This window comes from Dermochelys coriacea, chromosome 7 (genome assembly GCF_009764565.3).
Source record: "Dermochelys coriacea isolate rDerCor1 chromosome 7, rDerCor1.pri.v4, whole genome shotgun sequence".
Taxonomy (NCBI): Eukaryota; Metazoa; Chordata; order Testudines; family Dermochelyidae; genus Dermochelys; species Dermochelys coriacea.
In genome coordinates this window covers 105830784-105847195 of record NC_050074.1, presented here as the reverse complement: position 1 = coordinate 105847195, position 16412 = coordinate 105830784, and the positions used below count along the sequence as shown (strand labels likewise).

Here is a 16412-nt window from a genome sequence, read left to right as displayed (position 1 = left end):
GGTGGAGCGGAACTGGGGCAGTGCAGGTGGCAGAGTGCCGCTGCAGCTCGGGGCAGAGTGGAGCTGGGTGGCATTCCCTCCCTGCCCCCCAGGGGGACTGTCCCGGGCCTCGCTGCATACCCCACCAAACATTCCTCCATGTTCCCCTAGGGGGGTGTGCCCCACAGTTTGGGGATCACTGCTATAGACAAATGGGGGCATACCAGTCTTGACTGGAGCTGGTAGTTGCTACTGTAATACAAGTAATCATAAATCTGTAGTTCCGCTACAAATGTGGCCAAAGTGTGTTGTTGTATTTTTAATTTTGATAAGAGGAGGGTTAGTATGTTTATACCTGCAGGAAATTTTTTGAATGGATTATTCTTTAGCTGATAAGGTTGGATTCTTTTCTAACGAGTTTTGTTGCAAATAATTTGATTTTTACTTTTATCCTCCTTTCTACTATCTCCAGTACCCCCACAGACTTGCTAACACTAGAGTTCACTGTTAACTTGCCCTATAGCAGATTCTAACAACTTTTGACCATGAATAACTGAACCAGTTTAACGACACAGGATTTCTCATTTCTCTTTGCTAATTCAGGGGCAATGGCTTCAAATATAGTAAGTATTGACTTGCTTTACATGGCATCTTGTGTTCAACAAATGCAATTGTTCAATCCCTGTTTTGTAACACTTCCATGGGTGAAATCCTGACCCTGTTGAAGTGAATAGGAGTTTTGACTTCAGGGGACCGGGATTTCATCCTATGTGTGGAATGACTGTAGAGTCAAGTCCTTTGACAATTACAAAGTTCATAGCTGTGTAAGGGTAATAGGTAGTGGCACAATAGTCTATCAAAGAGCAATGACTGTAGGCTCGATACACATGCACTAAGGTGAACACTGAAATATCCCTCCTAATATCTTTGAAAATACGCACCTACTATGACTGAACAACTGCTTAGTGCCAGGAGTTTGATCCAGGCCAAAGTGCTCAGTATTAGGGCAGGTCAAAAATTTTCCATCAAAACTGTTCTTCAAGGTTTTCGACAACATAAATAATTTAGTAAAAAGTGTCTGCTGTCAGTGGAAAATTTCAGCTTTTCATTGAAAATCCAAATACCTCCAAACTGCAAAGTTTTTGATTTTCAACTGAAAACTAAAAAATATTGTCTGAAAAGCAAAACATTTCTATTCAGTTTTGATATAGTCTGCCCAGGAAGTTCAGCCTGGAGAAGAAAATGTAGACATGAGGCACCCAAACTACAACTCTCATGAGGTGCCCTGGCAGCATTTCCAAATCCAAATGTTCAGTGTTTGATTTTTCACCAAACATTTTTGGAGAACTATTTTTTTTCTTTTTCATAGACATTTTCCACAGAAAAAAAACCCATTTTTCTGACCAAGCCTACTCATTACTTAATATGGACTCAGTTCTGCAAAGTAGTTACTTACTTCTGTTGACATAAACACTAAGAGTCATTGGTCTGAAAGACAATGAATATTGATGGTCATCAAAATATGAGGTTGATATTAGCATTGTTAAATACTTCTGAATGTCTCCAGTATGGTCATGAGTTTCTGAAGTGTAAGTTTTTCCTTCTAACATTCTAAAGAGGAGAAGAGTTAGAACATATATTTTTAAAAAAAATCCTATTATTCACTTCCAGTGAGCTGAATAATAATTTTTGCTGCATACATCATAACCTATCAAGTTGCAGTCATTTGCAATTAAAATTTGATAGTTTAACGTTGTTCTAGAACTCATTTTATTGACCTTTGAGGAAATAAACAGTAGATTTTTATTCATCACATGGTTGTTTCAGCCAGTCATGAGCCATGATTTTTTCCAAGGATGGGACAATACAATTTGCATTTAAATTAAATTGTTTTAACTGTAAAACAATCCCTAAAGTTTTGTTGTATATATAAAATATATTGTTTTGTTTTTTAACTGCACCTGAAATCATGTTTAGAATAACAGATGTGAAATACTGTCATCGGCTGCTACTCTGAAACCTAACTGTCACACCAATTGTTCATTGTTCTGAGAAGGTCACATCATAATTCATTAACAATAATTATTCCCTGGGTACATCCTGCACTTCTTCACTCAATTGCTTCATTAACTTGTGAGTTAATCTCACATTCACTGCTCTAATCAATGAAGATATATTTATAATGTACAAGTGAATGCTATTAGTTACAATATATTAACTGCCTAATTTAAAATAGAAAAGCTATCTTTATGAAGGGCAATTAACCACTAAGTGTAATTGATAATTCACATACATATGATTAGGAAAGACAAATAATAAGAAAGAAATGAATCACCTGTGTTATTGAAGAAGACATTGCCAGACAGTGTAAATGTGTAGGGGGGGCACCCTACATTAGGATCAAATTTCTAAGAATTCTTTCTGATGGAAAATTCTTCACCAAATATATTTTATCTAACTAGTTTTTCTGTTGCTACCATGCTACTGTGAACTTCATTGAGGAAAGAATCCACACATTTTGTCATCTTGAGAGGAGAAGCAGAGCAGAATGATCCTTTCCTTACAAAAAACTATTGTTTCTTCTTACAACATTTTAATAAAAATGTATAAAATTAGTTCCAAACTATCAAACACTGGTGCTTAAGGTTAGGCACCTAAATCCATATTAATTTCAGTCCTTTTGGCCAAGCTATTTTAAAGCAACTAGTGATGTGGCATGGCTCCATTTCGGGGTGCCTTACAAGGGCCTGATTTTTAGAAAATCCTCAATGTTTGTCCTATGAGAATAGGCCTCTTTGTGGCATCTCAGGTCGGGCAACGAAAACTTGAGGAACCCATAATCACTAAATTGCTTTTGGAAAATCTTGGCCTTTATATCATGTCACAGGATAGAGTCATGAAATAATTGTCAATATGACTGTAATTAAGCATAATAACAATAACTAGTTCTGATATTGCACCTTTCATCAGTAGATCTCAGAGTGCTATACAAACAAAAGTACCATCATCCCTGTTTTACATATGGAGAAACCTTGCATAAGATCTCACAGCAGTGAGCCAGGAATAGAACTTTTGTTTCTTGCCTCCCAGTTCAGCACGCTAGCCACTGGACCATACTACCTCCCTTTTCTCTAAGGAGCCAGACGTGCTTTACAAACATTGATTAAACCAGTCAATATTTCTGTGAGATAGTCAAGCGTTATCATTTATCTCCATTTCATGGATGGGTATATTGAAGCACATGGATGTTAAGACCAACATTTTCAAGTTTGGATGCCTAAAATAAATCCATATAAAGGTACCTACCAAACAGGGCCCTGTTTTTCAGAGTTGCTCAGCCCCCAGACTCCCAATGAAGTCAACAAATAACAGCACAGATGTTTTGTTTGGGGACAAGATTAAATTGTGGCTGCTACAGCACTCATGCGCATGTTGATATGAGCGTTGTTCTTGCAACATGAGGAAGTGGCCTGGCTGTACCTTGTGACTATACAAGTGCAAAATATTATTGTTTTATTATATAACAGGGTAACTCCCCTGCACTGTAATTCAATAGCCATATATAGGGTTGATCATTGGAAAGAAGTTCAGTAAGTGGGAAGGTGCAATTCTGAGTTAAAATGCTACTACATGATGATATCATGCTAACCTTTGTCATTATGGATTATAATGCCATCAGTTAATGATGCAACTCTCTGGACCAAAGGCTGAAAGATGCAGAGCTAGATTTACCTCTTCTGCTACACAGAGAGAAAGTGCATTTGAAAGGGTGATTCACCCCCTGGGGAATGGCCAGCATTGCTTGCAGATCTATTTTATGGCTGGGGCTCTGCCGGTGTAGGTTGCCTATGAGATGAGCTGAATCAATATGATTCTAGAGTGCTTTGGCCAGACATTTTCCGTTTTGTGCTGACCACTTTCTGGACTGGATCAGTAGATTCCAGGCCTCATGTGCTGCTTGGGCCCCCCAGTTGGTGAGCTGTCCATCATAAGGGGTCCACAGCCTCAAGGTAGCGCAGGGGAAGCTGAAAGCAGACCACAGTTTTAAATGCTAGATATTACCCTAGATCTACAGGTGTAACAGGAAAGTCACGTCCTGTGATCCACGGTCATGCCTGGTCCTAGGACGGTATCTTTAAAACGTTTGCAAACTGTCACTAAGTGCAGTAAGTGAGGGGGATGGATGTTCATAAAGAAGGGGGCTACTCCACGCTGGCACCTGGTTTTTCATGTGTATTACAATTTGAGTTCGATTCTGAGCTCCTTGTGGCAGGGCTGTCTTCTGATGTGTTTGTAAAGTGCTGTTTTTTGTTGCACTATGTTAAAAGTAAATAATAATACTCCTAAATCTTTGCATTTGTTCTTAAAATATATTCCTCCCTTTCCTTCCCACCCTGGTTATACATGGGCTTTGAGGTGACAAATCTTTCTCTCCCTACACGTTACCTGTCTGATTACATCTCCACTCATTTTACACAACAGGATCAAAGCGTCTGGCCTGAAGTTGCGGTTCTGCACCAATGAAACCCAGGCCACTCGAGGCAAGTTTGTGGAGAAGCTTCAGCGCTTGGGGTTCAACATTTCGGTGAATGAAGTCACTGCCCCGGCACCGGCAGCCTGTCGCATTCTGAAGGAGCGAAACCTGAGGCCACACCTCCTCGTACATGATGGGGACAACACTTCAGTAGACTTTGAGGCTAATACAGATTAGCAGCTCAGCATGCAGTGGATTGACAGCCAGTTTGGGTCAGGAGAGATGTCACTTTTACTGAGAAAATTGTGAGGATAAGAATGTCTGGTTGATGTTTTCCTGTCAGGAAAAGCTCTTTAATTCCATTTTCTCCAGTAATGTAGCTGTAGTAAATGTCTGTGATGGGGCCAGATTCAGTTCTCATTTAACCTGTGCCACCCAGTAGATCTGTAAGCAGGTGGAATGACTTAGTTTCAGCAGAAACGCACAGCCATCAAGGCCTTTTCTTTAAGGAACAATGTTTATAACAAGCAATAAAACAGAGAACACAGGCAAATAAAGAGAACAAAAAGCTCACCATCCTGGGTTTGCAGTCTCATCTTCCCAGTGGTATTCTCCCCCTTCTGTCTCTCAAGCGGCCTTTATCTGGGCAAAAGGAGGGGGAGGCTGAGCTGCATGAATCTCTTATTCATCAGGGATCAGGCACTGTGATGGTCCTTGCAGCCCTGTCACAGATCCATTGAAATGGTGTATAGATCTGCTGGAAGATGGTGAAATGGCATACCGAATGAGTCTCTGCAGTTCCATTGTGCAGGTGACCTTCTGGGGCCCTGATGACAAAAGCTGAATTTTCACCCTTATAGTGTATTATGGGCCAAATTCTTTGCTTGCATAGCTACTTCTCCCATTGAATTCAATGGAAGATGCACCTGTGTGCTGGGCTACCCAGACTTTGCATACAGGTGCCCACAGGTAAGAGGACACTGTGTGCTGATTTATGCTCCCTCTGGAGTAGCTATGCAGGCAGTGGAGTGGGGAATGATGGACCCTTGGCTCTGACTCCCCAAAATGCCACCAGTTCCGCTGAGCATACGTAGTGGGTCACAGTTTGCTCCTGATGTAGGCCAACAGAAGTTTACTACACAGTGCCTCCTGGAGCCACTCCTAGGGTAGGGCAATATATGCCCCACCTTGCTCAGGGATGTGCCAGAAGGCACAGTGTAGCTCTGATTTAGCAAAACAGCTGCATAACCAGGCCTTACATCCTTACTTGGCTGTCTCTGGTGAGCTTACGTTGTGTTACTCTGGAGCAAAACTGGGATTTCATAAAATGGAGAGATCAGTTTATCAGGACTGCAAAAGTTAGCTCTTTCCAGGGAGGGTGGGGAATAAAATCCCAGGGCCTTGTAAAATTAAAATACAAGAGTTTATGGGCTTGGCCTACTCTTTTTTCATTTATTTTTTTTATTCGACGTGACAGGAATGAATGTATGATGTGTGATTTATTAAAATAATAGCTCAGTTTGCTGTAGTGTCAATATCACCAAGAGGACTGTGTTTAAGAGAGAGCAGATTCTTCTGTGTGTGAAAATCAAAATGGCATCTGATAGGATGTTTTGATTATCAGCAGAGTCTGGCCAGAAGCTGGACTATACGGAGGTCTTCTGGAGGAAATGGAGGAGCAGAATTCCTCCTCACCTCTTAAGCAGCATAGCTGAGGAAACCTCCTTTATCAAAACACCCTTCTCTAGAGTCCCTGTCCTGTGCTCTAACCACGTAATCATGCTGCCTTCCCTTAGAAGAGGATGGGTTACCATATTCTCATGGTCTCTGAAAAGGACACTCTCCCCACACCAGGCCCCGAGATCTAGCTTTGATTTCCAACCTCACATCCTAGAGTGTGGAAGAAGGAGGAGTGTGATGGACAAAGAACATCTCATTTCATTCAATAGCAAACCTTCTAGTCAATTAAGGAGAGTTATAAATAAGTTCCTAGGGGAAACTGAATCTCTCTAATCTTTCCCAGTAAGACATAGGGTTGATTCATAGCCTAGTGAAGTCAATGAGAGTATTTCCCTTGACATCATGGGCTTTGGATGAGGTCCAGAGTCCTCAAGGCAAATGGTAAGCAATATTTAAGGACGGGAAGACATGGAAAAATCCTCAGGGAAATTACAGGATGCAGTGGAAATCCCAGGGGAAGGGAAAATGACACCGGAAGGTTATTAGGCTGTTAGGTCAGTTTATCTTGACCAGTGGTCCCATTTGGAAGATGTCATTTTGAGAATGCAGAAATATGCTGTATTTTGTTATCAATCCAAACTCCTTTCCAAATGTAAGTAAAATGCTGATCTTCAGCTCTGTGTCCGAGTCATTCTAAACACTGATGCGTGCCTGCCATCTCCTATTCATGCATCCCTTTCTCAAAATACGAAAATGCCTGTATTTGGGGATCTACAGTACTTCAGTTCTAGAAATAAATACACCATTGGAGCCCACAAACTGAGACCTTGCTGATGGGAAACCACTGCTAAAGTACAGGAAGGCTGTTTTTTTTTGCCTTCAACCTCTTGATAATATTGCTGTTTCTCTGGGTTCCCTTATTGTATCATAGTCGAGAAATACAATATAATATTTTGCTAACCTTCTTCCATGTCTCCTTTTGCTCCCCTTCCTTCCCATGCCACATTGTGGAGGGAAGGTGCATGTGGTCCATGATCCATTGCTACTTAAAACTAAAAGGGGGCTGGCATGTAGATATTAACCTGGTATTCATAGTTTTGCCCATCAGGCAATGAATAGAGGAGAGACACAAAACTAGAAGAAAACGAGCAATTCCAATTGTTTCTTACAAGATGTGGGATTTGTGTTTTATTTTGTTTCTTTTCTCTTTAGATCTGGTCCCTGAATTTGATCAGCTTGATAAAGCAAACCCAAACTGTGTGGTAATTGGAGATGCAGCGGACAATTTCTCCTACAAAAATCTCAATGAAGCTTTCAGAGTTCTGATTGGACTGGAGAATCCTATTCTAATATCTCTGGGAAGAGGGTGAGTTAAGCACTGTTAGTTAGTACACCTAGGGCTGTATATTTTGCTAGTGTTCCAAGTCTGTTTGTACATACCCGTCACCAGACCTCATGAATCCCATTGCTCTCTTCTGCTGATACAATGACTGAGATTTTCAAAGCCAACTGGGGGATGTAGCCACACAATTCATGTGTGTAAGGGACCGGGGTATAGACGACCTAGAGGTCACAGCTGGTCTGCGGCTGCACGTCAGGGATGGTAGTTGTTGAGCAGAAGTTGGAGGAATCGCAACAGCCAAGTTCAGTAAGCAAGAGTCAGGATCAGCTTTGGCCCCCCTGCCTAGACTGGCGGGGCTTGGGCTTCGGACCCCCTACCTGGGGAATTGGGGCTTGGGCGGGCTCAGGCTTTGGTCCCCCCTCCTGGAGTCATGAAGTAATTTTTGTTTTCAGAAGCGGGTTGCTGTGCAATGAACCCCTGATCTAGCTTGTGGGATGGCCTGTTCAAACAGAGGTGTTTTGCTGCAAGCCAAGCCTTTTGACTCACTGTGAGAGCTGGGTCTTCTTGGCGTCGATGATTTCGAGGTGGTCCATAAGCTCCTCATGCATATGAAGCCATTACAGGCTAATGTTGGGGAGGATCAGATGGCTCAGAAGGCTGGTAACAAGGTTTCTTATGTCTGAGTGAACAGCAAGCCAAATTTACACTTCCAGGTTCAAACCCTGCCCAGATCAGTAGGGAGTTCATGCTATGTTAGGCTAATTGCTGATCAGTGGTCTGTGTGAAATAAGTTGGCCATCACAGGGCACGTTCTACTTTCAAATGATATCAGTGAAAATTAACTAGCGAAGCAGCATTCCTAAAGAATGGCTTCTATGCTGGGGCTCCACCATGAGCTATGAGAATCATGTAAATGAGAAGTTGGTTTCAATACGGTTGCCTGAAAGTCATTGGAGGTAAACAATATTTGCTTGTTAATATAGATTCACTCTTCAGTAATGCTCTTGATGTAAAGGAGGCTCATTGGCATGGCACAGGTTCCACAACATGGCAAGTGTTTATTATAAGCACAGCTTTCAGCTTATACTGAAGAAGCTATTCTCAGAGGCCCGGTTGCAGCTAATCACTGAAGCCTATATTTAAAGTTTAGCGTGGGTTTAAGTTGCTGTTGTGTAACAGAGTAAGAAAGATCAACACAGACTTCACAAAAGCAACTAAATATCTTAGAGTCTAAGAGAACACTTGGAACGAATCTGATGAGTCTTGTCTTTTATGTAGGAAATGATGTATGGCACCTAAACAATGAACAATAGTATAGCAATATAATTATAATTAAAGACTATTACCAAAATAATTCAAAAAATTATTTCTGACTCAGCAGTGTTCTTGTGATGGGTATAGATCAACAGCACCAGGGGCGCAGGACAGGTTAAGCATGGGAAGTGTCCTTGAGGGACCAATTCTAGGAATAAAAGGTTAGTTTAGTCTTCAGAGCCCTTTAATCCTTGGCTTCTCTGCTGAGATTGCCAGAATGTGCAAAATGGTGTCAGCAAAATTAGGGCTTAAAAATTTTGATTATGATACCTCATTTTGTCTGTGGGTTGATAGGCCTTTTGTTGGCCAAGTAGTAGCATTCAACTAACAGGAGCTATTTTTAGTACTGTCCTAGTGTTGTGTGATACTGATTCACCAACAAAGATTTTATATACATTCATGCCTTCAGAGTGTGGGGCAGTTTCAGGGCCTATGCAAATTTTGGACAGAAACAGACACACATTAATGTTGCAAAAGTTGTGTAAAGGTGGACATATATTCTGAACCAGGCGATGGAGATGAAAAGTCCAGCGGCCAGAGCTGTCCCTTAGGTAGGACGAATTGGGGCAACCGCTCCAGGCCCTGCGCTTTGGTGGGCCCCGCGGGCCGGTGCAATTGGCCGGCATGGTCAGTCCCAGAAGAGACAAATCTGTCACTTCTGCCCCGGGCCCCGCACTCCCCTAGGGACGGCCCTGCCAGTGTCACATTCCTGAAAAGACAATTGTGTTTAAAAGTTAATTAACTGGAAGCTAAGCTGAAGACTGTAAGGCACGGGGGAGAAAACACTTCTCTAACGGAATGGCTGTTAAAATCTGACTCATTGGTATCCAAAGAGATTAGTAATCTGCACACTGCAAATTACCAGTGCACCCTTGGGTTCTGAGCAGTTTGAGCACCCTTGTATAAATTATGCGATTGATTCCAATTCTTATGCTAATCTCACACGTGTTATGCACCTGTGTAACTCTATTGATGAAAAGGAGTACTTGTGGCACCTGAGAGACTAACAAATTTATTTGAGCATTATGCTCATATAAATTTGTTAGTCTCTCAGGTGCCACAAGTACTCTTTTTTTTTTTTTGCGAATACAGACTAACACGGTTGCTACTCTGAAACCTGTCTATTGATGAAGTTACTCCCAGTTTACACCTGCATGAGACAGAGATCAAACCCACTGTCTGGGTGCTTAAAATTGAAAGAGAACTAGGTGGTAACATTCAGTGTTAAGATAATTCAACCAATATAGTAACAGTGGGAGATCCTCAGGCCTATTACAGTTTACACAAGCTGAGGATAGAGCCCAGGCCTGCTCCGAGTAAAATCAGTGGCAGTTTTGCTATTAGTTTTAATGGGATGGAGAACTGTCCCAGAAGAGGATATAAATGTTACATAGTGATTTAATTGTCATGAAAAAGATCATGAAATTTTATTCTGGCTTTGACACTTTTTAAAAGCTGCTATATTTAATACTGTCAAAATCTGAACATTAACTACATACAACTTTATCTTGAAAATAACAAAATTCCAGACCCTGCAGAGTAGAAAAAAACAATCCAAAATGTACTTCATGATCCAAGAAAACAAATCAAATGACCACATGTAAAAAAGAATTAGCTCACAAATTATTTTTAAAAGCCTTTACTTGTTTTTACATTGCACGTGATTTAATTTTTCTTTTTTACAGGACAGGCAAATTGCATGCCATCATGACTAAGTATGAGCTGCCAGCATTTATACCAAGACAAATCAAATAACAGTGTTTAATTTTGCCCTAAGCATGGTCAAGTTACCCCCAAAGCTTTTAAGATTATTTAGTACTTTATATTTTCTTATTAAAATGGTAATTCACATTAGCACAGATCTTTAAAGTTTTCCTGATCAGGCTGCAGACAGGTCCCTATATGACTGAAAAAAATGTACAATGAGCAGTCAGATAAGATTTTATGCTTTATCCTTCTGCCATTTTCGATTATTCAGCACAGCCTCTCTTTAAAATGGCTACTTGACCTTTGCTAGAACAGCCATTAACCTTCTATAGTCTAGCGTAAACAGCTTAATTTTCTGACAGTGGCATGACAGAAGAAATTACAAAGCCAATTCCCACTCTCAGTCCAAAACAGATGCTAAATGTAAATCACTCCATTTTCAGGAGGAGGGCATTCTGCTTCAGTGACTCTGACACTCTTGCTTTCTAGAGAATGAACTAAACTTTAGAAGAAATCAGTCAAGGTGTTCTGGTTTTTTTAATTACTCTAATTCCATACGTGAACAGTAGGGCAATTCGTTGATGCTTTTTACGTGGCACTTTAGATCGCTGACCCTATTCTTGACATCATTTGTGCCACTGTGTCTCATACAACCTCTGTTTTCAGGGTCTGGAAACCTATCTAGCAAACTATCTAGCTGAGCAAAATCTACAGTACCCCCTGTCTGCAGTGTCCATGTGCTTGGTCATAAAAATAGGCTCCAGATGAAATTTGAGCTCACAGAATTTGAACATATATTTTTTAAAAAGAATCTTTAATAAAAAATTGGTCAGCCTGTTTTTAATTTAAGGCAACACAAATAAATAAATACACATGGGATTCAAAGGTTTTATCACTTTCGTGTTGCAGATCTATAACATAGGGTAATTCTGTTTTTATATTTGGAAGGACAGTGTTATTTGCAATCAGCTGGTTCTTTGATGTACAAAAGTGATGATATTGCTGGTTCTCAATCTTTTTCTTTATCTTTCTGTTTATTCTTCTACATGAATAGTTGTAGGGACTTTTCACCCATATTGAAGAATCCACAGACAAAATGTGTCAAGTGGTATCAACACAATGGATTTAACAGGTCCTGGGCAGCCATTAAGCTGTTCTCCAACAGGTCAATAATCCACAAACTAAGAAGATTTTTCCATTTCCATTATGATCTATTGAGCCCTTGAGATAAGAATTGTCACTACAGCTTCTGGGGCCAAGAATTAACATTTAAAAAAACCCCAAAATGTATGTTGCACAACAGACAAGAATGGCTCCTTCAGGGCCACTGGTATTTATCTCTGTTTTGGTTTAGCATTAATAACCTGCTCTTTAAAAATTCAAAAATAACTATGACTAAATCAGCTTTTTGAAAAGCTTCACCTCCCCAGTAGGACTTCTCCAGCCTGAAGAAAACAGATTGCAAAACATAGCCCAACGTATTGTGTCCTAGGTGCTGGAACGGATGGTGCGCCTCCTGTTCCAAAACACAGCCAACACACACAGTGGAAGATTGGGGGGGGCGGGAGAGAGGGGGCATGGCTTTATTTTAAAAGATAACTCATTATAACACTTAGGCAGGCACCAAGATTTTCAGAGCCACTAGTGGTTTTGGGTGCTCAGCTTGAGGCAGCTGATTCAGAGGATAGGTGCTCTGCAATTTTTGAAAAAGAGGTCCCTTTAAAACATCTCAAGTTGGGCATCCAAACCAATTTTGAAGACCTTGGCCATAAATGACAGTGTAAGTCTTCTCTCCAGATTGCTTCTCGACTTCCCTCTCAGAACTTTGTTCACAGGCAGGGTAAGCTCTAGGTTTTTTGCTGCCTGAAGCAAAAATTTGCCGCCCCAAGCTTCGAGAGTGCAACTGCCCAAAGGTGCCCGGAATGCCACCCAAGCAAAAAAGGATGGCCGGAATGCCACCCCTGGAATTGTGCCTCCCCAAGCATGTGCTTGCTTTGCTGGTGCCTAGAGACGGTCCTGTTCACAGGACCACTCAAGAGAAAAATCCACACACACTTCCCTTCTATCCAGGGTGGAGTTAACGGACTACACCTGCCGCAGTGAATCAGCAAGATTCCCCACTAGCATCTCCCTGCAATATTCATTTAAACTTTGCATGAAATGCATGGAAAAAGTGTATGTATCTGTACTCTGACTACCACTGTCGGGCTCTGAATCTGTTTGCGGCCACTGCCTGCTACCACAATACAAATGATAATAACAAACTAAAGTTTTAACGTTTGTTAACAGATACATGAAAAAATTTAGTCATTAATATACTATGTGATCTTTCTCCATGTATTGTTTGTGTGTAAGTGGTGTATCCTGTGGCTTGTACAATATAATCCCAATACCGTGCAGCAATTGCCAAACTTAATGGCAAAACTGATTGATTTTATTGGGAGGAAGTGTAGACCCTATGACTTAAGAACTGTAGCCAGATAGAACCAGAGAATTATGTTGGGCCTGACATAAGCAGTTTGAAGCATTGAAGTCAATGCTAATAATTTTGCAGTGAATCTCTTTATGGACTGATGACCTTCTAAGAAAAAAAAGTCAAAAAAATAGAGGTGCTCTTAAACTAGTTGTGTTATTTTGAACGAGGAGCCCCTTCAGGCAGCTTACCTCCAAACTAATGTCCCTGTTTTCTTCATGTGAGAGAAATGGATTAGCGATTAGCAATTAGAGAGTAGTAATGCAGCTGTCATTCTTTGTGAGACACACTAATACACAGCAGTGGTAACCAGTTTAAGTAGAAGCACGGGGCCAAATTCAACCCTGGCATAAGATGGTTGAACTTCATTGGAGTCAGTGAAATTATGCGACACATAGCAGGTCTGAATTTGATCTTGGGATCTGGTTAGGTCTTCCTATTAGCAGTGCACCACACTGAGTAGTGAACAGACTGTGTAGTACAATTCACTGTAAATTAAGGCTCCAGAATTCTTAATTACTTATCTTCTAGTCCCAGCCATACACACTTTCGCATAGCCACAGAATTAATAGAATATAGTTTATGTTCAATTGCCAACATCTTTATCACTTCCATTTCCAGACGCTATTATAAAGAAACCGATGGTCTGAAACTTGATGTTGGAGTGTATATGAAGGCATTAGAGGTATTTTATAGCTTGTATTATGTTTACCTGCTCTGTGCACCTTGCTCAAAATAACTGATAGAAATATGTGTTATCTTCGGTAATTCTTTTTGCTCATTTTGGGAGAGGAAATTACTATAAATTAACTGCATTGCTGCGCATGTGAATGGGTGAACTCATTCTGCTTGGCTCTGACCCCATTCTTATATTATGTATTCAAAAGTTTCCGCATGAACTTTAATATTATTGGGCTCCTGTATGGGAAGGAAAGACAGTGGAAAAAGGAGTCAGAGAGGAAAAATACAATGAAGAAATTCAGTGAAAAATGGGACAGAGAGAATTCCTGTTACAAAGGCTAGATATCCCAACCAGGATTGGTGCCCCTTTATGGAAGGCTTTGCGCTAGGAATACACATGGCAAGAAACTCCTTTTTCGTAAGAGCTTACAGTGTAAGGTTCTGATTTAGCAAAATTTTTAAGCACATGCCCAACTTTCAGCATATGAGTAATGCCATTGATTATAATTAGATGACTTATTCATGAAACTAGGCGTGTGCTGAAGTCATAATAGGAATGGGGCCTATTAGATAAGTCAGGCTAAATATGAGTGAAGGGAAGAGTTATTTTGCCCCATTTACTGAGGCCAGGTTTACACCACACACTTATTTTGGTATAACTACATTGCTCGGTGTATGAAAATATCCACACCCCTTAGTGACATAGTTATACTGACCTTAACTCCCTGTGTAAACAGTGCTGCTTTCCCACCGATATAGCTACTGCCTCTTGCTGAGATGGAATTATTAAGCTGACAGGAGAGCTCACGCCCATCAGTTTAGAGCATCTTCAGCAGAAGCTCTACAGCTGAACTGATGCAAGTTTGTAGTGTAGACCTGCCCTGAGGCTCAGAGAGGGATTAAAAATAAATTCAGAGCAACTAGGGAGAAAGGGTATACGGGAAGCATTTTAATGGAAAAATAAAGAGCATGTATATATACTGTACCATGTGAATGCAGTGAATTCACTTGTGCCAATGTAGCTTTTGGGGAGGGTGCAGTGCTTCCTGTTAGCTAGGAATGCCTTATTTATTACAGCATGGGTATATAACTACAGCTAAATAAGGCTTTCAACCTTAAAAATGGGCTATATGGTTCACAAAACCTCCATATCCTTGAAATTCACCCACAATTCCTGAACACAAGTTTGTTGGCAAAGCATATCATTGCTGTAACAATTAATTTTTGTGACTCAAGTGTGAGCAAGTTTAGAATTAGAAGACTATTTTCATGTTGGAAAATGTTCCCAATTCTTAATTCTACACATTTCAAGAGGGCCTTTGCCCCTAACAGAACAGTCAACACTCCTATTATCCAAATCCTCTATTAGTTACTTGCATCTACTAATCCATACATTATTGAAAGGAATCAGTCAGTAATCACATACTCTTTCATACAATCTACAGAGAATGTGGAGTTGAACAAATCCATTTCTAATCTATACAATATTATTTCTGTCCTTTTTCTTAGTATGCTTGTGATGTTCAAGCTGAGGTGGTGGGAAAGCCGGCAAAAATGTTTTTCCAATCAGCCTTGGCAGAAATGGAAGTTGAGCCACAGAAGGTAAGATGTCTTGTGCAACATTCACTAGATGTGCTGCACAGTTATTGTCACCTGAATAAAAAGAGTATATTTTCTGGGGCACCAACTGGCAATCTTTTCTCAGTCAGAACTTTCATTGAAACCAGTGGAAAGATTGATGGAGTATGGACTTCAGGATCGGGCCCACACTGGCAAATGAAAAGTGCTTTGTTTAATGGCCATTCTAAAATGTTACATTATATTTACATTATACATATATTTATTCCCATGAAATCTTAGAAAAGATCTGATGAAGAATCTTTAAAATAACAATGTAAAGAAAAAAATTTCTAGCCCAACCCACAAATCTAATTAGACAGCAGAGTCTGACCTAGTCTACTAGTGCAAATGTAGTATAAATACCGAGTGCAGTGACCTGCTCTATTTCTTCTCTACTGCATGTTCTTCTCAATCACCTAGTAGGTGTACTGTAATGCAGGAAATTCACTCCTGAAATATACAACATCATTTTTCCATATTTTCTCCTCTTCCTCTTGTGATCCTTTATGCCCTTCCATTACTTCCCTCTTCCTATCACTCTGTGTGTCCTTTACCATATACCTTTCTTCTCCCTAATTAACCCTTCATCCTCCTCTCCCTTTTCAATTGTTCTGTCCTTCCTTCCTTCCTTATCACCTCTGATTCTCCCCGTTTACCACACTCTCTTTTCTCCTCTCCACCATCTTATAGTATTTCAGAAGGAAGGACTATTACTTAAGTTAAAGGAAGCAACAACAGACAAAAAACCAAAAGTAGAGTCTCCACAAGAGACTCTTCAATTTGTCCACATCTCTTCTAAAGTGTAGTGCCCAGAATTAACACAAGAACGGCTATATAGGGTCAGACCAAAGGTCTATCTAGCAAAGTATCCTGTCTTCCAACAATGGCCAATGCCAGGTGCCCCAGAGAGAATGAACAGAACAGGTAATCATCAAGTGATCCATCCCCTGTCACCTATTTTCAGCTTCTGGCAAACAGAGGCTAGGACAGCATCCCTGTCCATCCTGGCTAATAGCCATTGATGGACCTATCCTCCATAAACTTATCTAGTTCTTTTTTGAACTAGAAATTGGACACAGTATTCCAGCTGAGACCTGACCAGTGTCTAGTAGAGTAAGATAGTTAATTCCTGTGTCTTACAT

The 16412-nt window shown here is 40.5% G+C and overlaps 1 protein-coding gene across 6 annotated transcripts in view; it reads left to right on the top strand.

Annotated features, from left to right (window-relative positions):
- The window catches only part of LOC119859100 (phospholysine phosphohistidine inorganic pyrophosphate phosphatase), a 161881-nt gene that overhangs the window by 22032 nt on the left and 123437 nt on the right, over positions 1–16412 (top strand). For all 6 annotated transcript variants that reach the window (XM_043519590.1, XM_038410783.2, XM_043519591.1 and 3 more), the window contains exons 2-5: positions 4462–4649; positions 7346–7499; positions 13591–13654; positions 15160–15252. In XM_043519590.1, coding sequence (XP_043375525.1) covers positions 4462–4649; positions 7346–7499; positions 13591–13654; positions 15160–15252 — 499 coding nt within the window. The remainder of the gene's footprint in view (positions 1–4461; positions 4650–7345; positions 7500–13590; positions 13655–15159; positions 15253–16412) is intronic.